Raw genomic sequence first — 25,394 nt, 5'->3', positions numbered from 1 at the left:
CCAATAAACGTGCCTGCGGGCCAGGGACTTAGTCCGAGAAATCCCCCAATGGCCTTCATGCAATAGTTTGAGAACATCTTTGCGAAGAGAGGCTGGCACCACGACCCGAGAAGATGCGCCATCCGTGGCCAGAAGAACAACATCCTCACGAACAGACAAACAAAGGCGCAAGGCATGGTAGTTGCGAAGGGGATCCGATGCCCGGCCCTTGGTCCTGTCCGGCCAACCCCGTTGAACAAAACCAATCACCTGACGCAGGACTGGGTCCCGCGCAGTAGCCGACGTGACCTGCGAACCTGTAAGTGGAAAACCCTCAACCGCACGACATTCTCCCTCATCAATGTGGAAACAGAGTAGTTCATCTCGATCGAAAACCGGGTCGGGGCCCATCAGCAAACGCGACAATGCGTCAGCGTTGGCGTGCTGGGCCGTGGGGCGATAGTGAATCTCATAGTGAAAACGAGACAAGTATAAGGCCCAACGTTGCAGGCGGTGAGCTGCCTTATCCGGAAGCGACGCCGAGGGGCTGAACAGAGAGACCAGCGGCTTGTGGTCGGTGATGAGGTGAAACTTAGAACCATACAAAAAAACGCTGATCTTTTTTAGAGCATCAGTGATAGCGAGCGCCTCCTTTTCGATTTGAGAGTAATGCCATTGGGCATCGTTGAGGGTCTTGGAAGCATAGGCGATGGGTCGTTCCGACCCATCCTCATACCGATGGGCGAGAACAGCCCCTAGGCCATACTGTGACACATCAGTCGCCAGAACCAAGTGCTGACCTGGACGGAATGTGGCAAGACAAGGCGACGACTGCAAATGAGCCTTCAGGCGGACAAAAGCCTGCTCACACTCGTCGGACCAACAGAAAGGAACGTTTTCGCGTAACAGCTGATGCAGAGAATGAGCTACCGCCACCGCAGATGGGTTGAATTTGTGATAATAAGCAATCTTGCCTAGAAGCGCCTGAAGTTCTTTGATCATAGACGGCCGGGGTAGAGCGGTAATGGCCGCAACGTGCTGTCGTAGAGGACGTATACCCTCATGGGACAAGTGGAAACCAAGATACACAATGGAGGGTTGGATCCGATGTGACTTGTCCAGATTGCACTTCAACCCAGCCGAATGCAGAACCCGAAACAGCGAACGCAAATTGCGAAGATGCTCCTCAGTGGAGGCCCCCGTGACAACAATTTCATCCAGGTAGTTGATGCAGCCGGGAACGGAAGCCGTGAGCTGTTCTAAAAACCGCTGAAAAATGGCCGGCGCGCTAGCGATGCCAAATGGTAACCGCTGGTACTGATATAACCCACAAGGAGTGTTGATGATGAGAAATTCCTTGGAAGAAGCATCCAATGGCAACTGATGGTACACCTCCGATAAGTCAAGTTTGGAAAGAACTGGCCCTCAGCGAGCTTGGTAAATAACTCCTCAGGACGGGGAAGAAGATAAGTGTCAATGAGGCTCAAAGCGTTGACAGTGGCTTTAAAATCACCACACAATCGCAGACTCCTGTTTGGTTTAGAAACCACCACGATTGGCGATGCCCATTCGCTGGAGGTAACAGGAAGGAGAATCCCTGAAGCTGTTAACCTGTCTATCTCAGCCTTGACAGGTGCACGCAACGCCATCGAAATAGGGCGTGCCCGGAAAAACTTAGGGCAAGCCGTAGGCTTAAGAGTAATGTGGGCTTCAAAATCCTTGGCACGATGCAGACCAGCAGAGAACACAGACGAGAATTCAGAACACAATCCATCCAGCTGTTGATACGGAATATCCTCAGATATGAGGTGCATATCATCATCAATGGAGAACCCGAACAACTGGAAAGCATCATAACCGAACAGGTTTTCCGTGCCCGCATGATCCACCACATAAAACGTGGGGGGGGCCTAACAACAGACTTGTAGGCAGTGGAAGCATCAAACTGGCCAACGACAGGAATTTTCTGCTTATTATAAGTTCGCAGATTCCGCGTAACAGGAGACAAGGGAGGGGAGCCCAACGCCAAATACGTGCAAGAATTAATGAGAGTTACTGCAGAGCCAGTGTCCACTTGCATGCGAATGTCTTTATCCAGAACACGAACCGTAACAAACAACTTATTTGTTTGAGAAAGCACACAGTTAACATCCATGTCCGATGCCTCGTCCTCGTCAACAGGAACTTTAGGGGACTGACACACAGAAGCAATGTGGCCTTTTTTCCTACATGAATTACACGTGGCCCAACATTTTGGACATGTGGCCCTGTCATGCTGTACGAAACAACGTGGACAAGAAGGAAGTGCGGAACGAACCGGCTTCTGTGGTTGCTGTTTTCGCTGCGAGCAGGGTGGCCCAACGCGACGTTGTTGACGCGAGTGAACCGCCGCCACATCGTCGTTCCCCTATGAAACAGGCAAATTGTCCACGTCGAAAGTGGTCTGTACAGCGCCCACATCACACCACGCGTCTATTTGCGCACCAGCTGCGTGAGACACTTCAAAAGATTGAGCGATGCTGAGAACTTCCGACAACGACGGGTTTGGCAGTTGTAAGGCACATTGTCGAACTTCTTTATCACGAGCAAGCCGCAGAATAGCGTCCCGAACCATTGAATCAGCATAAGACTCATGATGAGTGTCCGTGACAAACTGACATTTCCTACTCAGACTGTGTAGTTCCGCCGCCCAAGCCCGGTAAGATCGATGGGGCTGTTTACAACACCGGTAGAACGCCACGCGGGCGGCAACGACGTGGGTGTTTTTTCGGTAATAGTTAGACAATAAGTCACACATTTCTTGGAAGGACAGAGAGGCAGGTTCCCGCAGAGGGGCTAACTGAGATAGCAGCTGATAGATCCGTGGGGAAATCCAAGATAGAAATAACGACTTACACATAGAAGCGTCGACAACGCCGAAAGCCAAGAAGTGTTGCCGCAAACACTTCTCATAATCCTCTCAGTCTTCAGCAGCCTCGTCGTAAGGAGGGAACGGAGGCGGAGAAGAGGAAGACAGACGATGAGTAAGCGACGTCGACAACGCCTGAATAGCAGCCGTCAGCTGTGTTTGTTGCACCTGAATAGCAGCCGTCAGCTGTGTTTGTTGGTCAATGAGCGCTTGCATAAGCTGTTACATGTCTGCCCCGACATGAACACACAATTCCACAATGCAAGAAAAAAAATATCCGACCTCGTCGCCAAAAAGTGTTATAACCTTTAATCCTAATAAATTGCGTGGATATACAACGTAGAGCAATAGCGAGTTACATGCTTCCAACTCCGAATCTGTCACTCCACTGCCATGCCGTGACATGCGGCCGGCGCCGTTCATAGCCAGGTGGCGCTCCCGCGCTCGGCCGAGCTGTGGAGTGCCTCTATCGCCGTGTTCGCGTACTGATGTAGCGGCACTTTTAAATCTCGTGGCACTGTCACAACAGCCACTTTCTCAAAACTTTTGAAAAGGCTGTAAATAGTGAAACAGCCTTGTGATTAGACATGGCTTGCTTATCTTCGCTTTTATTGACTGATGTTACTGCAATGTATTTAGCCTGTCAGAAAGCATGTCTGGAGTCACTGATGGATTGCAGTGATATCCCCATCAAGTCACTACAAGATTTTTTATTACTCTCCTAGAATCGCCATCATAGTAAGCTACTTTCCTCCAGGACTTTACGCAATATATCACCATTAGCCATTTGAACTATGCAACTAATCTTCAACATTCTTCTGTAACATGAAATGACAAAAGAGATGCTATGTTCTTCTCTATAATGTTTATTGGACATGTTTCACTTAGGACAAATACTTAAAAAAAGACTTCTAGTAGTTAAATTCTTATGTGATATTAATGTACTTCTCTTCTTCAGAAAACCTTTTCTTGCCATTGCCAATATACATCACTTATTCTCCTTATTTCTGTTGACATTTATTATTTTGTTCCAAAATATCAAAACTCATCTACTATTTTTAGGACGTAACTCCCTGATTTAATTTACCCAGAATCACCTAACTTAATTCTGCTAGACTCCATTGCCCATGTTTCAGTTTTATTGATACACAGCCGGCCGGTGTGGCCGTGCGGTTCTAGGCACTTCAGTCTGGAACTGCGTGACCGCTACGGTCGCAGGTTTGAATCCTGCCTCGGGCAAGGATGTGTGTGATGTCCTTAGGTTAGTTAGTTTTAATTAGTTCTAAGTTCTAGGTGACTGATGACCTCAGAAGTTAAGTTGCATAGTGCTCAGAGCCATTTGAACCATTTATTGATACACACCATTTATCCCTTTTTCAAGACACAGCCTATTATGAAACTTCCTGGCAGATTAAAACTGTGTGCCCGACCGAGACTTGAACTCGGGACCTTTGCCTTTCGTAGGCAAGTGCTCTAAGCAAGAAAATCCAGCTTGTTGGTTTAGACTATGACTTTATCAAGAACTTTCATTATGTGGACCATAATTGTACCCATCAAACTTAAATTGCATCCCTCTTGCAAAAAAGGAGTCTTATCTTCAAAGCTTGTAGCATGGGGTCATACTGACTAACTGCATCACAGAATAAAACTAAATTCAGACTGAGAAAACATTCATAATGCTATAATGTTTGTTAATATATTCACTCTTCTTCATAACTTCCAAAAACTTGAAAGAACTATTATTCTTTTTCAATATATTCTATTATTTATTCAAGTAAAATTAATTTTGCAGAGTAAATTGCTATTCTGACAACAATAGTTGTATCATCTGTAAACTGTGGAATGCCTTTTATAGTTTATCCTTGTGGAAGCTTGTTCTCTGCCTCCAGTGATCTTATTGTTGAAGGGATCTAAAATCTTAATCTTCCTTCAGTTTGGAACAATGGAAACTCCTGTAGGAATATCAACAATGTAGGAAAAGACAGACTGCTACTTACCATAAAGAAGAGACATTAAGTTGCAGACAGGCACAATTAAAAGACACTTTCATAAAGCTTTTGACCACAGGCTTCATCATTAAAAGAGAGACACACCCCATTCATACACACAGGCAACCACACTTCATGCGCACGTGCCTGCCAACTCCAGCATCTCAGGGCAGAATGCCTTCCTTCAGTGTGGGGAACATAATTTTTCAATTTCTTTCAAGCTTCATTTACATTATGATTTAGTTTTTATGTAAGAATTATTATTTTTTAGCTGCTCAGTGCAGACCTTTGGTTTGTAATATTCAGGATAATTTGCGAAGATTACAGAGATGTTCTTCTTTATAAGCTCCACAAACTACAATACTGTCCAAGAAGTTTGCACAAAGGACTGGTCCCTGTTAGTTGTTCTAGTTATCATCGGAAAATATTTCAGATTCTGTCTTCTGCTACAGTTTTGCCCCCTATAGATTTCCCAAGCACTACAGAAGTCAGTCTTTGGTGTCTTAAACACATATCCTATTATCCTGCCCCTTCATCCTGTCAGTTTTTCCACAAGTTCCTCTCATCACTGTTTCTGTGGATAGCCTCCTTGCTCCTTATATTATCTGTCCAACTAATTTTGAACATCCATCTGTAGCACCACATCTCAAATGTTTCAGTTCTTTTCTGTTCCAGTTTTTCCACAGTCCACTTCCAGAGAATGCTCTGCACCAGAAGTACATTTTCAGAAATTTCTTCCTCAAATTGAGTCCTATGTGTGACACCATTAGAGTTCTCTAGGTCAGATGTGCCCTCTTTGCCTGTGGAAGTCTGCTTTCTATGACCTTGTTTCACCCATCACGGCTTATTTTGTTTCCAAAATAGCAGAATTCCTTAACTTCGTGTGCTTAGTGACTACCAGTTCTCATGTTAAGTTTCTCATTATTCTCGTTTCTGCTACTTCTCATTTTTTTTGGTCTCTTTTTCCAGTGCACTCTAAAGCCGTATTCGGGAACATTAGACTGTTCATTCCATTCAACAGACCCTGTAATTCTTCAATTTCATGGAGGATTGCAATCTCATCAGTGAATCTTATCATTCGTATTCTTTCACTATGAATATTAATCCAGTTCATGAACCTTTCTTATATTTTTGTCATTGCTTCCTTGATGTGTAGCTTGAACAGTAAGAGCAGAAGACTACATCCCTGTCTAATACCCTTTCTGATCCTAGCACTTTATTTTGGTCTTCAATTCTTATTTTTACCTCTTTGTTCTTGTACATATTGTACATTATCTTACTACATCCTAGTCCTATGGTCTTTCTAATACTTGCACTTCAGTCTAGGTCTTGCACTCCTATTGTTCCCTCTTGGTGCTCATAAATATACTGTAGAGAAATCTGAGATTGCACAGATATTTATTTATAGCCCTGTGTCCACGCCCATACCACACAGTGGATGGCCTTGTGCTTAATGTTTATGATGTCACATCTCCTGAACTGTGTGTTGTACAAAGATATAATGTTGTAGATACATTCAGAGGCATATGTGGATACTATCTGCAGCTTGTGTTGCAAGTGGAGTTTGTAGCAACAAAGTAATAAATTTAAACATTATGTACGATGCGGCACTTTGTCATGCATCTCACTGTTTATGATATCGTACCTCCTGACCTATGTGTCATACAGTGATACAATATTGTAGGCACATTCAGTGGCAAATGTGCATACTGTCTGTGAAATTTATTGTAAATAGAATTAGTACCAAAGAAGTAATAAATTTAAAGGTCATACATGATGCAGCAGTTTTTCATGTATCTCATTGTTTATTATGTCATATCTCATGAGCTCTGTATCCTACAGTGATGTAATTTACATTCAGTGATATAAGTGCATACTATCTGCAGAATGTTTCACAAATACAGTTAGTACTAAAGAAGTAATAAATTATAATGTTGTGCCTCATGCAGTACTATTACTGCATCAACAGTAGGAAAGTACTAAGCAATAAACCTTTTTTCTTTCATCATTTTATAGGGGTTGACAGTGAGAAAAAATTTGCAAGGATTTGAAATTATGTTTAAAGTTTGTTTCAAGTCACTAGGAACTCTCATTCTCAAATGCCGGATGAATGAAGTCTGGGCATTCACACATTGTGGGCTAAGCTTCTTTTTCAGCACCACCACCCCTTTGATACTTACATGGTTCTTACCCCCATAGCAATTGTTGCTTGACAGTAAGGTATATGTGTACCAAGTTTGGGTGAAATCTGTTCAGTGGTTTAGAAGATGTGGAAAACACACACACACACACACACACACACACACACACACACACACACACACACAGACACACACACACACACACACACACACACACACATATGGAATGCACACACACAATTTTATAATATGTATGGATTATCCATCTATCCCTAAATATTACACCTATTTTCCTGAGAATTTGAGCATCTTGTACCATTTTACATTGCCAAATATTTTTTGTAGGCTCACAAATCCTATACACATGTATTGATTTTCCTTAAATCTTGTTTCCATTATCAGGTATAAGTCAGATCTACCTCTGTGGTGCCTTTACCTTCCCTAAAGCCAAACTAATCATCATCTAACAAATCCTTGATTTTCCTTTCCATTGTTCTTGTCAACATGAGTTGTTAAAGTAAGTCACAACAGTACAGTGTTCTCAACCGCTAGTCTAAAGCACTGTCCTCTCCTAAATTACCTTGTATTATCCAAGGGTCTCATGTTCAGCCCTAAACCTCCATTTAATCATGCTATTATGGTGAAGGACCTACTTTCCTCCACACACAATGTCAATGGGAAATATCACTTTTCAACCCAATCCCAAAACCTTTCAAACAGCAAACCTGACATTGAACCCTGCTTTAAAAAGTTCCAATTATGGTCCCAACTCGATTCACCACTGCTACCTCAAAGTTATCCATTACAAGCCTTCCAAGAATTTCTCATATCTAGCATTGCTTCACAGCACTCCCTTAGGTCCCTACAACGTGAGCCTAACCTGTCTTCTGCACAACTCCAAGCTCTTCGTACCCCAAAAGGTGATGACTACATTATTATCCTTCCAGCAGACAAGGGATCTTCCACTGTGGTACTTGACTAACAGGAAAGTGTCATTGAAGGTCTATGACAGCTCTCTGACACCTCTACACACAGCATCTGCCATCAAGATCCCATCCCTGTGATTAAAACTGACCTGCAGTCCCTCCTTGAAACCTCAGGCCCCTCACAGGGACTAACACCTCAATCCATAGAACTTATTACCCCATCCAAACAACCCACCCTCACCTGTTCCGAATCCCATGCCACTTTCCTTGATGTTGATCTCATCCTCACCAAAGGCCAGCTACACACTTCTGTCCACATTCAACCTACTAACAAACAACAGTACTTACATTTTTACAATTACCATACTTCCCATGTCAAATATTCTCTCCCATACAGCCTTGGCATTTGAGACAAACGTATTTGTTCAGATGCAGACTCTTTACAACAATACACTTCTATTCTCACCTCAGCCTTCACCGAACATAATTACCCCACCAGCCTAGTTCAGAAACAGTTTTCCTGGGCCATCACATCCAATTCTGATACTGCTGATCCCTCCAAAAAACATACTAGGAGTACACCACTTGTCACTCAGTATTATCCTGATCTTGAATGTATTAATCAGCTACTACTACAAGGCCATGACTTCCTAAGATTATGCCCTGATATGAGGTCCATTCTGTCTGATATTTTGCCCACCACACCCAGAATAGCTTTGTGTCGCCATCTCAATCTCCACAATATCCTTGTCAGACACTATGCTCCTTCTGTACCCGTCTCCCTACTCTATGGCTCGTACCCCTGTGACTGCCTCCACTGCAAGACTCACACTTTGCACCATTCTACCAACACTGTAACTGGCTATCAAAGGAGAGCCACCTGTGAAACGAGACACGTCTATACCACCTTTTATGTAAACACTGTTTGGCCTTTTAATTCAGGATGACTACCATCAAGTTATCAGTTAGGATGAAAAGGCATAGGCAGAGGGTGTATACTGCCAACACACTATATTCTGTTACAGAATATGCACTACAACACGACAGTAGTGACCTTGACACCTGTTGCACCACATGTACCATCAGGATTCTTCCCCAGATGCCAATTTCTCAGAACTTTGGAGGTGGAAACTGGTGCTACAACATGTCCTTGGTTTTTGCCACCCACCTGGCCTTAATTTACATTAACTATTCCTTCCTTCACTCCATTTTAGTTTTCTACATCTTTCATTTTCTGAACAGTCTATTTTTTCCATCCTCCTCCCACTTCTAATCACATGCAATGTACTTATCTTTTTGCTCTTGTTAATGTGTGCACAATGTTTTAGCAGTAATCTCTATCTTGAATATTACCATATCTTCCACCTTCAAGCTCTCAGGTTTTCAAATCTTGTATAGTGCAGCGCCAACAATTAGTCTTTCCTTCTCATCCCATCCAGTAAGTTTCCCCCGACCCGGCGTTCTGGGTGACTTTTCTGAAATTTACCCCTTTTTCTAAACCTCTCCAGTTCATTTCCTTCACCCCTCTTTCTTCCCTTTCAACCTTCTGCCAGAAGAAGGAGCCATTGGCCTCAAAAGCTTGCATACGTAATGCCTTTTTTATATGTGTGTTGTCTTTGCTTGATGAATAGATTTTTGATCTACCCAACTACATTATATTTTCAAAAATTGAGTATTTTCGTTGATACAAGGTGATTGTGTGATAGTTCATGCCCATATCTGCCCTTGCCATCTTTAGGGTTGTGTGGATGATATTATTCTCAAAGTCTCCACAAATAAATTTGCATAGAGACATGATTGTCACTCCCTGTCTTCAATAATTTTAACAGGTGTGACATGAAGTCAAGTAAGATTTATGCATCCATTTTTATGTCATTAGAAGATTGTGTCAGTGCTGTTATGGATGCAATAAAAATATATGGAGATTGTTTCTCTTATCGGGTGCAGTTGCTGTATGCAGTCCATCCTCAGTGGCCAGAGACAAGGTCATGTGTGTGTGAATTGTGCTTGTGTGTGTGTTTTCTACTTTAGAAGGAGGCCTTTTGGTTGAAAGCTCAAATGTATAGCAGTCTTTTTGCTGAGCCTGTCAGTGATTCAACATCTCCTCCATACAGTGAGTAGCAATCTAATCTTTTCATAATATTACTTTTTTTCCATCTTGTATTTTCCAGAGTAGAAACTGCTTATATCTTATTTCATAAATAAATTTGCCATGAATTTAATTTTAGTATTGAGATAAACTGACAACTTTATTGCTTCAAAAACTGAGTCTGAAGATTGTCCCTTTATTGAAGTCCATCTATGTTGTGTTTTTTCTTTCAGGAAAATCTCTATGAATGCATTTTGTGTGCCTGTTGCTCTACGTCATGCCCTTCGTACTGGTGGAATGGCACTAAATTTCTGGGACCAGCAGCACTCCTGCACGTAAGTGTCTGAAGTCCTCTTCACATTGCTTTTCGGGTTCCTTTTATTTTCCAAGAAAATTCACTTTCACTCTTTCTAGGGCATTTGTACAACATATTTTCTGTGAGATAACTGGAAAAAGTTGCTAATCACATATGAAACTTACAACACAACAGAGAGGATGGCAGATGCATTAAAAATAAAATTCTTAGCTTTTTAAATTATGCAGTTCCTGTTAGCAATTTTTGTGTCTGAGCTACACAGAGATATTTTGGGACATGTGTTTACTGATTTAGGTGACCACGCAATGATTGGTTGCCATGAATAAGAAAGTAAAAATAATTATAAATGAAAATCAAAATAATGTGTATATACTACAGTATTATTTCATTTACTGGTTTCCATATTACCAGGCCATCATCTGACTTTAACTATCATGGACAAAGAGGCACAACTTTAGTGAACAACGTTGAAAAACATGTTTGACTTCCAGAGTGACATATGAGTATGAAGTAAATGTCATCTTGAAAGTGTAGTGGCAATGAAATTAAAAATGTTGAAGTTAAATGACAAATAAATATGGAGGGAACAAGCCAGAAAAATGTTGATATAAAAACACAAAAAACAGTGCCTTTATAACAGTTTAAATTAAACTAACAATCACAATAAAATGAAATTGATACAAGACAAGAGTGCTGAAGAATAGCTTGAAGTGGTATTATGTACAGAAGGTGGAAAAACTACAAGGAAAATGTATGTATTATAAAACAACAGAACTTACGGAATACATAGACAGTCACAATAATATAAATAAATATATGGAAAATTGTGAAACTTGCAGTAACCAGTGGCTCCTTATCTGGAAATAATTTTCTGTGGTGTAAGGAGTGTTTAAGAAGTGAATGTGACTGGCCATTCTGAACCATTTGGTACTTTTGTGATCTAAGAGCCCCGATGCTGCATGCTGATGCATTCAAAGTCAAAGCAAGAGGTAAATGAAGCTGATACAATGTCAGGCAAGAACCAGTTTAAGACATTGCTTCGGCTTATCAAGTATCTAATGACAGTCTGGAACTACTGAAAAGACTTGCCTTTTCTCAGCAGTCAATTCAATGGATAGGCTATCATTACAGTTTGGGGGATAAATTGTGCATAATACATAACCTTGCCCATACAAACCTGCAATTCATTTATGTTCTTTGGTGTAGGAACATGAAAAATGGCTACTACATTTTTTGATGTTGGTTTATGGCCATCACAGCTAAAGATATATCCTATATACTTGATGGAAGGCTGAAAGATGGAGCATTTCTAGTTACACTTTAGTCCGGCTTGTGAAAGGACTAAAAATACCCACAGGAGATTTGAGAGATGCTCCTTCTGAGTCCATCCTGCAATAATTATATCATCCAGATAATTGATATGTGGTGGAATATTGGCAATAGTTTGTTCTACAGATTTCTTGTGTGCTAGCAATGCTGATAGTAACCTGTTGTATTGATAGAGGCTGTGAGTATTTAATACCAGTATGACTTTGGAAAAACTTGTCCAAAGGAAGTTGAAAATAAGGTTCCAAAAGAGAGCGGCCTTAGGGAAATACAGACCCTATTAATTTTGAAAATAATTCATCAAGATGCAGAAGGGCATATGAGTCCACAATTGACTGAAAATTTCCCGAACTTTTTAAATCTTCACAGTCTTGCATTAGCACACCTGGTTTGTGAGCAATGACTAAAGGTGATATCCATCCGCTACATAGAAATGGGGATGGCACTTTCAGCTCCTTTAAGTGATCCAGTCCTACTTTAATTTCATCCTGCAAGGTTAAAAGTATTGGGTGGGTTCCTAAAAATTTCTGTACTGCCAACTGTTTTAGTGTAATATAGGCAAAAATATTAGAAGCAATTCCCTGGTCTAGATGAAACAAGGCAGCATATTGGAGCCATAAAGGGTGCACTTCTGCACATGGAATAGTATTTTGAATTGCGTATACTGATGTCGGATATAAAACCCAAAGACTGTGTCTGCAACCACACCAAAGATACCTTCCACAATGGTTGTGTTACTACAAAGAAAGGAAGAGTTCCAGATACATGCTCACACGTTAATTACAGATCTACATGGCCTAGTATCACAATTTCATGATGAGCTTAATCCCATAGCTTAGCTGATACCAATTTTAAGGATGGGGAACCTGAGAGAAGATATGTAGGCTGATTAATAATGAAGTCTGTTTGCCCCTGTATCAAAAAGAAATAAAATGGAAGTACCATGAATTATTGCTGACAGCATAAGATGGCATAATAATACCTTTGATTCTTGATGTCATTTATTTGCATCAACACACTTGACTGATGATGGCACGACTGGCTCTGACAAACATAATACTATACAAGACTGGTTATAGAAAAACCATCTGGACAGCTAGGCAGTTGGGCAAAGTTTTGCCGAGGCTGACAGGAAAAATTGTTTTGGTGGTGTGTTTTTCACCATTAGATGAACTAGGTCATGCTGCATTTACAGATCGAGATGACAGTTCTGGTGCCTCACAGTCGATAGAAATGGAAACCTGAGCTGTTTGCAGAATCTTGAAACTTCTAGCAATATGCAAGACTCAGCTAAAGAAGGCTCTGACTACCATAACACTCCAGCATGCACATCAATGCCCAGCACTAATCTAATCAGCACATAACATATTAATGATTCTGCATATGATACTCTACAAGAACACATAAACTTGCATTTTCTACTCAGACCTTCTAGGTGTGCATTCCGAGATGCATAATTGTCTGATTTTGCCTTACAATGTTGCAGGAACTCAAAATGAATGACCACCACATGCATTTGTCGACGGGATGTTAAACACTAACCACCACCCACCACCACATGCATTTTTATAAGAAATGACCACCACATGCATTTTTACATCAAACTGTTCACTTAAAAGTAACTGAGTAGTGGCGATGGGCAGCACTGATGGGCCAAATAAAGTCGTTAATTTTTGCACAAGATAATAGAATTGTAGGTCTGAAGATAATAGATAGGCTTGCAGTTGCTAAGGGCACTCAATATAACTTGTCTAGAAATGAAGTCCTAAATGTTTTGTACACCACCCAGTTCTACTGAATGGCTGGGAATCCAAGATATTGGAAGCAATTGTAAATGTAAAAACCTTCAACATCGCAGCACGTCAGCAATTGTTGGTTAATATATTAAAAAACTAAAAATCTGCCTCAATTGCGAAAAAAGCATCTAGTGTTAAGTGTTAACCCAGGTTTCGGCGTAGATAACTACACCTTCTTCAGAACAACAATAAAACCCACAAGTGCCTAAGAAGACCTTTGTCAATGATTAAAAGAACACCATAGCTATACATTTATAAACGAAAAGAAAAGGAAAACACAAACAGCACATATGTGCAAAGTCAAAACCACTACTTAACTTTATGGTGTACACTCCACCTCACACTGGCCTATGTTCGATGGGCCATGACCCGCCATAAACTGCAGCTACAAACGGTTGCTCACTTACAAGCCTCACTTGCTATGTATGCACATGCGCAAGACAAGGGAAGTTACTTGAATGCACATGTGCATAGAAATACGAGAAAGTTTTAGATGGGTTGGGGCTAAATAGCCCGTATATTCCCAACCATGGATCAATGTATATCAAAAAATGAAATGGATAGAACAAGAGACGAGCTAAATAGGAGATGAAACCTAAATATAACTGCACACGGTTACTTACGCTAGTAAAGAAACTTATATATGAAGCTACCTATGCAGTTATATTTAGGTTTCATCTCCTATTTAGCTCATCTCTTGTTCTATCCATTTCATTTTTTTATATACATTGATCCACGGTTGGGAATATATGGGCTATTTAGCCCAAACCCATGTAAAACTTTCTCGTATTTGTACGCCCACATGCATTCAAGCAACTTCCCTTGTCTTGCGCATGTGCATACATAGCGCATGAGGCTTGTAAGTGAGCAACCATTTGTAGCTGCAGTTTATGGCGGGTCATTGGCCCATCAAACATAGGCTGGTGTGAGGTGGAGCGTACACCATTAAGTTAAATACTGGTTTTGACTTTGCACATATGTACTGTTTGTGTTTTCCTTTTCTTTTTCATTTATAAATGTATAGCTATGGTGTTCTTTTAATCATTGACAAAGGTCTTCTTAGGCACTTGCGGGTTTTATTGTTTTTCTGAAGAAGGTGTAGTTACCTACGACGAAGCCTGGGTTAACACTTAACACTAGGTGCTTTTTTCGCAATCGAGGCAGGTTTTTAGTTTTTTAATATAATTGTAAATGTGCCCAGTTTGTCAGATTCTGTATGATCTTGTGCTACTGATTGAGCTGTTGTTTCCATAGTTCAAAAAGCTGCTTGCCAATAGTGGTTGAAACAAGCAGCAAAACACCCTGACAAGCACGGGTTGGGTTATGGTTCCAAAAATCATCACTGCCACTGTTGCAAGTCTGCTTCTTCAACAACACAGATTTTATTAAGCACAGATTATTTACAAATACATCAGAGGAAGTAGTAGTTCCTAACTCTCCTGGAAACATACAAAATTAAAATCCTCTGGAGGTGGGTAGCTTTTGACCAATACAGTACCCTGGAAAATTTTTGAATAACTCCCATGATAGTGCAGGAGAACATTGTTTGCAGATTCAATTAGGAAGCACTCAGATACAAAGCATCATCTCAGTGCACCGGTATACCATCAGTTAGTTTACTGGGAATGCAACAGTCAGTTGAATGGTGAGCAAAGACAGTATCACATTATGCAGACAAGCAAGTCCATGTGCTACTCGAAAATCAATGGTAGATAATAACGAAGTCCAAATCACAGTCCAGGAGAAAACTGCCTAGCACAGGATCATTGTGAGTAGGTACATGGGAGAACTGCAGTAAACATTGCCTGTTTGCAACAAGTGAGTCTGTGGCAGGCAATCCGTGGGAGCCATTAAATATGTTGTGGGTATTTTGCCCCATGACATGGTGGTGGCAGATGTAACCTTTTACCTCACAAAAAGTCACCTCACTACATGTATGAATAATTATATCAACTGATCTATTGATTCATCCAGTGGGGTTACAATATAAACTATCATTATACTGCTTAATGCTATTTATGCTATTATGATCTAAATTCAACCAAATAAATTAGTAAGAAAGCTGCTACCTTGAGAAACATGCTGCCTCCTCAGTTTTTGTTATGTTGATGCTGTTCGTCTGCTATTAGTAGCCTAATAATTACATGAATACAATGGTATTTTTCAAATAAAATATTTTTTACACCTATAAATAATGATTCTAATTATAGTGTGTTATTAGTTGTCATTCAGGTGTGTAACAAGCACTAATACTCGGCACATAGCCAACAGAACCTTTCAGTCCAGAATCAAGATATTCAGATAACTTTTACAATGAGTAGCTAATGAGGTACATTTTTAATTTTCTTTCACATAGCAAAGGTTTCATAGTGGCTCTAAAATGTCTTTGGGAGTGGCAACTAAATTGTAATAATAGCCTATCTATGGAAAGTTACTTCAAAACCAGCCTCAGATAAGTACCTCTACATCTACATTGATATTTCGCAAGTCACTGTATGGTGCATGGTGGAGAGTATCCTGTTAAAAAGAAGGAATCTGGACAGGAACAAAAAAAGTTTTAGAAGAAGAATGGTGGAAAGATGGGGGAAAGTGGAGAAGTACCATAAATGTCCCAAACTGGCTGATCCTGGATAAAGAGGAAACAAAGAAGATGCAAATGATGATGATGAGCAGGGATTTCCATCTTCTTGCCCTACCTTAAATGGGAGCTTGCTGAATACCTTACCAGAAGATACATAACTCTAGTCTGAAACCTGAAGAAGTTGGCAAAATCAACATGAAAATAATTTTTATGGCCTGTATTGCAGTAGCCAGTATCTTTATTGTGTCAGTGTATATCACAATTAGGTTGAAACTGATTTTTATTGTTGTTGTTGTTGTTGTTGTGGTATTCAGTCCAGAAACTGATTTGATGATTCTCTCCATGCTGCTCTATCCTGTGCAAGCCTCTTCATCTCTGAGTAGCCACTGCAATGTACATCCTTCTGAATCTGCTTAGTGTATTCAATATCTTGGTCTCCCTCTATGATTTTTACCCTCCATGCTTCTCTACAATACTAAATTGGAGATTCCTTGATGCCTGAAAACATGTCCTACCAACTGATCCTTTCTTCTAGTCAAGTTGTGCCACAAATTTCTCTTCTCCCCAATTCTATTCAGTACCTCCTCATTAGTTACATGATCTACCCATATAATCTTCAGCATTCTTCTGTAGCACCACATTTCAAAAGCTTGTATTCTCTTTTTGTCCAAACTATTTATTGTCCATGCTTTACTTCCATACACTCCATACAAAAACTTCCAGAAAGAACTTTATGACACTTAAATCTATACTCAATGTTAATAAATTTCTCTTCTTCAGAAACACTTTCCTTGCCATAGCCATTCTACATTTTATATCCTCTCTACTTTGACCATAATCAGTTATTTTGCTTTCCAGATAGGAAAACTCAGCTACTGCTTTAAGTGTCTCATTTCCTAATCTAATTCCCCCTGCATCACCTGAGTTAATTTCCTTGTTTTCCTTTTGTTGATGTTCATCTTAATCCTCCTTTCAAGACACTGTCCATTCCGTTCGACTGTTCTTCCAGGTCCTTTGCTGTCTCTGACAGAATTACAATGTCTTAGGCAAACCTCATGGATTTTAATTCATACTCCAAATTTTTCTTTTGTTTCCTTTATTGCTTGCTCAGTGTACTGATTGAATAACATCAGGGATAGGCTACAACCCTGTCGCACTCCCTTCTCAATCACTGCTTCCTTTTCGTGCCTCTTGACTCTGGTTTCTGTACAAATTGTAAAAAGCCTTTTGCTCCCTGTGTTTTACCCCTGCCACTTTCAGACTTTGAAAGAGAATATTCCAGTCAACATCATCAAAAGCTTTCTTTAAGTCAAAAATGCTAGAAATGTAGGTTTGCTTTTCCTGAACCTATCTTCTAAGATAAGTTGTAGGGTCCATATTGCCTCACGTGTTCCAACATTTCTATGGAATCCAAACTGATCTTCCTCAAGGTCAGATTCTACTAGTTTTTCCATTCATCTGTAAAGAATATGTGTTAGTATTCTACAACCGTTACTTATTAAAGTGATAGTTCGGTAATTTTCACACCTGTAAACACCTGCTTTCTTTGGGATTGGAATTATTATGTTCTTCTTGAAGTCTGAGGGTATTCGCCTGTCTCATACATCTTGTTCACCAAATGGAAGGCTATCAGTAGTTCTAATGGAATGCTGTCTACTCCCAGGTGCTAGTTTTGACTTAGGTCTTTCAGTACTCTGTCAAATTCTTCATGCAGTATCATATCTCCCATTTCATCTTCATCTACATCCTCTTCCATTTCCATAATATTGTTCTCATGTGCATTGCCCTTGTATAGTCCCTGTATATCCTCCTCCTACTTTCCTGCTTTTCCTTCTTTGCTTAGGACTGGTCTTCCATCTGAGCTCTTGGTATTCATACAGATGGTTCTCTTTTCTTCAAAGGTCTCTTTAATTTTCCTGTAGGCAGTATCTGTCTTGCCCCTAGTGATATATGCTCCTACATCCTTACATTTGTCCTCCAGCCATCCCTGCTTAGCCATTTTGCACTTCCTGTCAATCTCATTTTTGAGACGTTTATATTCCTTTTTCCCTGCTTCATTTACTGCATTTTTATATTTCCTCCTTTCATCAATCTCTTCTGTTACCCAAGGATTTCTACTAGCCCTCACCTTTTTACCTACTTGATCCTTTGCTGCCTTCACTTTTTCATCTCTCAAAGCTACCCATTCTTCCTCTAATGTATTTCTTTCTCATGTTCTGGTCAACCATTCCCTAATGCTCTCACTGACACTCTCTACAACCTCTGGTTCTTTCAGTTTACCCTGGTCCCATCTTCTTAAATTCCTACATTTTTGTGGTTTCTTCAGTTCAAAACCAATAAATTGTGATCAGTGTCCACATCTGTTCCCCCAGAAATGTCTTACAATTTAAAACTGGTCCCTAAACCACTGTCTTACCATTATATAATCTATCTGAAATCTTCCAGTGTCTCCAGGCCTCTTCCATGCACACAACCTTCTTTCATGAGTCTTAAACCAATTGTTAGCTATGATTAAGTTATGCTCTGTGCAAAACTCTACCAGGTGGCTTTCTCTTTTATTCCTTACTTCCAGTCTATGTTCACCTACTACTTTTCCTTCTCTTCCTTTTCCTACTATCGAATTCTAGTCCTCCATGATTATTAAATTTTTATCTCCCTTAACTATCTGAATAATTTCTTTTATTGCATCATATATTTCTTCAATCTCTTCATCATCTGCAGAACTAGTTGGCATGTAAACTTGTACTACTGTGGTAGGTGTGGGCTTCGTGTCTATCTTGGCTACAATAATGCATTCACTATGTTGTTCATAGTAGCTTACTGCATTCCTATTTTTTTAAATTCATTATTGAACCTCCTCCTGCATTATCCGTATTTGATTTTGTATTTATAACCTTGTATTTGCCTGATCAGAAGTCCTGTTCCTCCTGCCACTGAACTTCACTAATTCCCACTATATCTAACTTTAACCTATCCATTTCCCGTTTTAAATTTTCTAACATACCTGTCCAATTAAAGGATCTGATATTCCACACTCTTCACACTCTCTTGATAACGACATCCTCCTGAGTAGTCCCTGCTTGGAGATCTGAATGAGGGACTATTTTACGTCCAAAATATTTTACCCAAGAGGATGCCATCATCAGTTAACCATGCAGTAAAGCTGCATGCCCTCAGAAAAAATTACGGCAATAATTTCCCCTTGCTTTCAGCCATTTGCAGTACCAGCACAGCAAGGCCGTTTTGGTTGATGTAATAAGGCCAGATCAGTTAATCATCCAGACTCTTGTACCTGCAACTACAGACAAGGCTGCTGCCTCTCTTCAGGACCCACACACTTGTCTGGCCACTCAACAGACACCCCTCCATTGTGGTTACACCTACAGTATGGATATCTTTATCGCGGAAACTTGCAAGCCTCCCAGCCAATGGCAAGGTCCATGGTTCATGGAGGTGATTTTTATTTACAGCAACAAAAACAATTAAAGAGTAAATATATTGAGAAGTGAGATCAAGAATTTCAAGATGCTTAAAAAGGCTTCCGCAAGATGTACTGTGATATACTGTACATAATATTCTTACAACTCGCTTCTGCTGAACAGACACTTAATTTACTTCAGTTGCAGGTCCCAGAAGATAACAGCATAAGACAACAAGAAATGAAAGTATTCCAAATAAGCCACTACACTTGTCTTTAAGTGAACACAATGGGAGATGCTTCTAAGAGCATAACATGCCAAGCTGAGATTTTTGATTAGTTTATGCATTTTAACCTCTCATCTAGCTGGCCGCCAAGGAATTTCACACACTGTGCCTCATTAATGTTTACTCCTGGTGCTAGCATGCCACTATTGTTGGTTTGAAATTGCATAATACAGCATGAGTCTTTGTGAGGTTAAGACTTAAACTGTTAGCTGTGAATCACTGTTCAGCTGTCATCTGAACTGTTTTTGCTAGGGTTGAGTTTGGGCCCTTGATTAGTATGCTTGTGTCATCAGCAAAAATTAAAGATTTAGAATTGTCCTATAGTTATTGGAAGGTCATTTATGTGGGTTAGAAGCAAGGGTGGGACCAGTACAGTTCCTGTGGCACACCTGAGGTTATTTTCACACCTGAGATACAGTCTTTTTCTGAGACCCTCTGCTTTCTGCTGTAGGGGCAAGATTCCATGCCTGCAAGAGGGATGCCAGTAATGCCACAACATTAAGATTACTGATATGGAACTCCTTGAGTGTGAGGTCACATGTTCAATCTTTAATAAGGCATATTTGAAGGTGGTGTGTTAACAGTCATGACAGGAAAAATATCAATTGCTAATGACAGACAATGTGCATCAGGAGGGTGACAGAAAATGAGTGTCTGGGAGGTGCAGAGCAATCTTCTATGGGATGTATTTATTACACTTCACGAAATGGACATCTTCAACAATCAAGAAATGTTCAAAACTTGCACCGGGAACACTGAATGAAAAATGGTGCGCCAGAGTGATCATGAACGATCACACCATCCAGATCAAAGGTGAACTCCTCGGGAGCTATGAAACCATGCAGAATGTTCCGCTAGGTATCCACTCCTTAAGGATGCGTGTTGGTGTAATGGGTTGGTGAGAACTGATGGAATGTGATGGCTTACAGCTGAATGCAAAACAGTTTGTCGTGCAGCTTATGATGAAACTGGCTATTTTAAAGTGTACCTGCAAGTAATGCAATAATATGTATTATAGGCAAGGGGAGGGGGAACATCCAGAGGCTGAATTTGTCCAGTGATTCCAGGTGGTATGAATTGCAATGACACACACTTTTGAGGAGGGATAGTTTGCTCTGAAAGAGTATGATTTTTATATGTAGACCAGGAATCAAGGAAAAGCAAGTTATTTTGACCAGCTGCTGGCCAAAAGCAGTGCTCATACTGTAGCTGTAGTTCTCTTAGGCCTTTTTCCCACTCTTGCTTGCTGTGATGTAAATATTCGCTACTGATCTTGCATGATCACTCACACAAGAAAAAATCATAGGGGGCAGAGCATCTCCAACTTCTCACAGCACAATAAATAACTTTCCAGCCAATTTACTACACAGCTAACAGTCAGCATAATTGTATGTTAATGCTTTAAGACATTGATGTTAGTTTATCTTGATAACAACTCTCATGATACCTCTAATTTCCAGGGTTCCTTTCAACATGTGGATTTCCTCTTCAAATCCTGATTGGTCAAAATTCAAACCAAATTCCTTACTGAATGATGGGATATGTTTATTTACCTCATCTAAAAATTTTATGCCAATTCCACAGTTTTCTCCGCATCGTCAAGTTGATGGTTTGTTTGACATTTCATTATCTTACATCTTCCAGTTCTATAGCATTGTTTAATGTTATGCTACCCTCCTCTAGTTCCCTTGAAATTACTGTAATCTATATATATCACATGCAATGTGATGTGCATAATGTAGTAGGTCACTATCATGCACATCTTGTAAATTTTATAGAGCATTCTTGAAATGCACAAACACCAGTTTTTGTAATAAGTGTGCCTTGTCCTCACTTGAACACCCATAGTTTTTCTTATGCACTACATGGTGATGTTACTGCACACTTATTTGAAATCCATTCATAATTGTTTTGTACTATGCCGCGGATGATCTTACATGCACATAATTATGTTTAGTACTCACTCCTTGGGCAATGGCTGTCCTTTACTACATTTCACTGGAATCAGGATTTGTGGCTCTCTGTCCAAAAACGAGGATGAGCTCCATGTCTCGACACTTGTTTCAATATCAAGCATGTATTGTCCTCATTGTACTCCTCATTTACATTGTCCGCACAGTCGAGCCTACACGAGACCACACATTCCATTGACTGATGTCGCAGAAACACTAATGTTTCATCTGCCACTTCTTTCTCACTTTGTGAAATTCTTTGGTTTTTTCTCTGACAAAATGTCAACTTTGGCAACTGTTGTTGTAGATATAATGTAATGTTTGCTTTATTTATCATTGCTATTGCTCTGCTTTGTATCAACACCACTAGCACTACAGCACTGTTGTGAGTTACTCGTCGACTAAGCAGTTCAACTATGCACTGTAGTCTCATGCTCGCCATTGCACACCTGCAAGTCCTGCCCCCTGTTGCCATTATCAGCCATTATTGTGGTTGCTTGAAAGACAATATGTGGGGTGTTGAAGGCCGTAAACACCATTGGCATTTTGCAATCTCACACTGAAGGGGTTCTCATTGGTGCAATTTTGTGATCCACACAATCAAAGCATAATTTTGAGTGTTTAGTTCTGCTAGGTTCTGTATTCCTTTCTGTGTGGAGAATCTGTTACAGAAGCCATACTGAAAAGTGGTTAATGAGTTCTGATCAATTAAATGGGTCAGTATTCTATCATAGGCCACTTTCTCAAACACTTTTGAAAAGACTGGAAAGAATATTTAGGCCTGTTGTTGGAGGTGGCTTGATTATCTCCAGTTTTGTAGATGGGTGTTATCGAGTGTATTAGCAAACATACCTTGAGACACTGATTGATAGAAAATATATCGTAGGTTTAATTGTATCAAACCATCTCAAGAGAAAAAGATAAATGGATGTATAAAATGACAGAAAGCATCAATTGTGTGTGTTGACACCAGATGAATATTGAGAGCACCATATAGAGTTTTGCCACACCACAATTTTTATTTCACACTGAATACAAAATTAGTTATTAAATAAATGGTATAATTTTTTATTTGAACAAATCTCATAAAAATAAGAAATAAAAATAAGAATGTTCTTGTGTGAAATTCAAGCCAGCAGTCATTTTGTGTGACTTCTTGCAACTATGCATCAAATCTGTTCTTATCAACAGTAACATGTTTTTCATATACTTTTTCTGAGCTGACTGTATCCACAACCAGTACACTTTAATTGAAGAAATACAAGATCTAATGGAATTACAAGATTTATCAGGCCGCTGTAAGGTGAAAATTCTGCTAGATGTGATGGTTTTTCTAGCAGAGGATCAAAACTGTGTGCTGATTTGATAGCAGCTATCTCTGCAATCAGTCAATGACTCAGCATATATTTCATCTGAGACTTAACTATTCTGTAGTAGCACCAATCTAAAAAATGGAGGTAAGCATACCACCTGTAATTACAGATTAATTTTACTATTTCAAGTCTTTTCAAAGGTTTTGATAAAGTGGCCTTCGAAAGAAGACTTACTCATTTTTCTCAGTAGAGCTTGTTAACTATCTGTCAGTTTATCTTTTGTAAAGACCTGTAGAGATAAAACCAAACAATACTTCACTTATTATCTAGTAAAGTCATAAGAAGATCTAAACCATCTGCAAAACAAGTTAGGTATGTTTGGTGCAAAAATTGGCAATTGACCTCTAAATAATGAAAAATGTGAGGTCATCCACGTGGGTGCTGAAAGGAATCCATTAAACTTCAGTTACATGATTAATTAATCAAATGTAAAGGCTGCAAATTCAACTATATACCTAGGAATTACAATTATGTACAACTTAAATTGGAATGACCACATAGAAAATGTTGTGGGGAAGGTGAACCAAAGACTGTGTTTTACTAGCAGAACACTTAAAAGAGGCAACACATCTACATCTACATCTACATCTACATCTACATTTATACTCTGCAAGCCACCCAACGGTGTGTGGCAGAGGGCACTTTACGTGCCACTGTCATTACCTTCCTTTTCTGTTCCAGTCAGGTATGATTCGCGGGAAGAATGACTGTCGCAAAGCCTCCGTGCGCACTCCAATCTCTCTAATTTTACATTCGTGATCTCCTCGGGAGGTATAAGTAGGGGAAAGCAATATATTTGATACCTCATCCAGAAACGCACCCTCTCGAAACCTGGCAAGCAAGCTACACCGCGATGCAGAACGCCTCTCTTGCAGAGTCTGCCACTTGAGTTTGCTAAACATCTCCGTAATGCTATCACGGTTACCAAATAACCCTGTGATGAAATGTGCCACTCTTCTTTGGATCTTCTCTACCTCCTCCATCAACCCAATCTGGTACATTCCCTCACTGATGAGCAATACTCAAGTATAGGTTGAACGAGTGTTTTGTAAGCCACCTCCTTTGTTGATGGACTACATTTTCTAAGGACTCTCCCGATGAATCTCAACCTGGTACCCGCCTTACCAACAATTAATTTTATATGATCATTCCACTTCAAATCGTTCCGTATGCATACTCCCAGATATTTTACAGAAGTAACTGCTACCAGTGTTTGTTCCGCTATCATATAATCATACAATAAAGGATCCTTCTCTCTATGCATTCGCAATACATTACATTTGTCTATATTAAGGGTCAGTTGCCACTCTCTGCACCAAGTGCCTATCTGCTGCAGATCTTCCTGCATTTTGCTACAATTTTCTAATGCTGCAACTTCTCTGTATACTACAGCATCATCTGCAAAAAACCGCATGGAACTTCCGACACTATCTACTAGGTCATTTATATATATTGTGAAAAGCAATGGTCCCATAACACTCACCTGTGGCATGCCAGAGGTTACTTTAACGTCTGTAGACGTCTCTCCATTGATAACAACATGCTGTGTTCTGTTTGCTAAAAACTCTTCAATCCAGCCACACAGCTGGTCTGATATTCCATAGGCTCTTACTTTGTTTATCAGGTGACAGTGCGAAACTGTATCGAACGCCTTCCAGAAGTCAAGGAAAAATAGCATCTACCTGGGAGCCTGTATCTAATATTTTCTGGGTCTCATGAACAAATAAAGTGAGTTGGGTCTCACACGATCGCTGTTTCCGGAATCCATGTTGACTCCTACAGAATAGATTCTGGGTTTCCAAAAATGACATGATACGCGAGCAAGAAACATGTTCTAAAATTCTACAACAGATTGACATCAGAGATATAGGTCTATAGTTTTGCGCATCTGCTCAATGTCCCTTCTTGAAGACTGGGAGTACCTGAGCTCTTTTCCAATCATTTGGAACCTTCCGTTCCTCTAGAGACTTGCGGTACATGGCTGTTAGAAGGGGGGGCAAGTTCTTTCGCGTACTCTGTGTAGAATCGAATTGGTATCCCGTCAGGTCCAGTGGACTTTCCTCTGTTGAGTGATTCCAGGTGCTTTTCTATTCCTTTGACACTTATTTCGATGTCAGCCATTTTTTCGTTTGTGCGAGGATTTAGAGAAGGAACTGCAATGCAGTCTTCCTCTGTGAAACAGCTTTGGAAAAAGGTGTTTAGTATTTCAGCTTTATGTGTGTCATCCTCTGTTTCAGTGCCATCATCATTCCAGAGTGTCTGGATATGCTGTTTTGAGTCACTTACTGATTTAACATAAGACCAGAACTTCCTA

General features: G+C 40.1%; 1 protein-coding gene across 1 annotated transcript in view; it reads left to right on the top strand.

The window, feature by feature from the left end:
* LOC124619875 (succinate dehydrogenase [ubiquinone] iron-sulfur subunit, mitochondrial-like) overlaps positions 1-25,394 on the top strand; it is a 117,159-nt gene that overhangs the window by 54,100 nt on the left and 37,665 nt on the right. The window contains exon 3 of the mRNA XM_047146498.1: positions 10,265-10,366. Within this exon, the coding sequence (XP_047002454.1) occupies positions 10,265-10,366 (102 nt within the window). The remainder of the gene's footprint in view (positions 1-10,264; positions 10,367-25,394) is intronic.

The sequence above is a fragment of the Schistocerca americana genome, chromosome 6 (genome assembly GCF_021461395.2).
Source record: "Schistocerca americana isolate TAMUIC-IGC-003095 chromosome 6, iqSchAmer2.1, whole genome shotgun sequence".
Lineage (NCBI taxonomy): Eukaryota > Metazoa > Arthropoda > Insecta > Orthoptera > Acrididae > Schistocerca > Schistocerca americana.
This window is presented reverse-complemented; position numbering and strand designations above follow the sequence as displayed.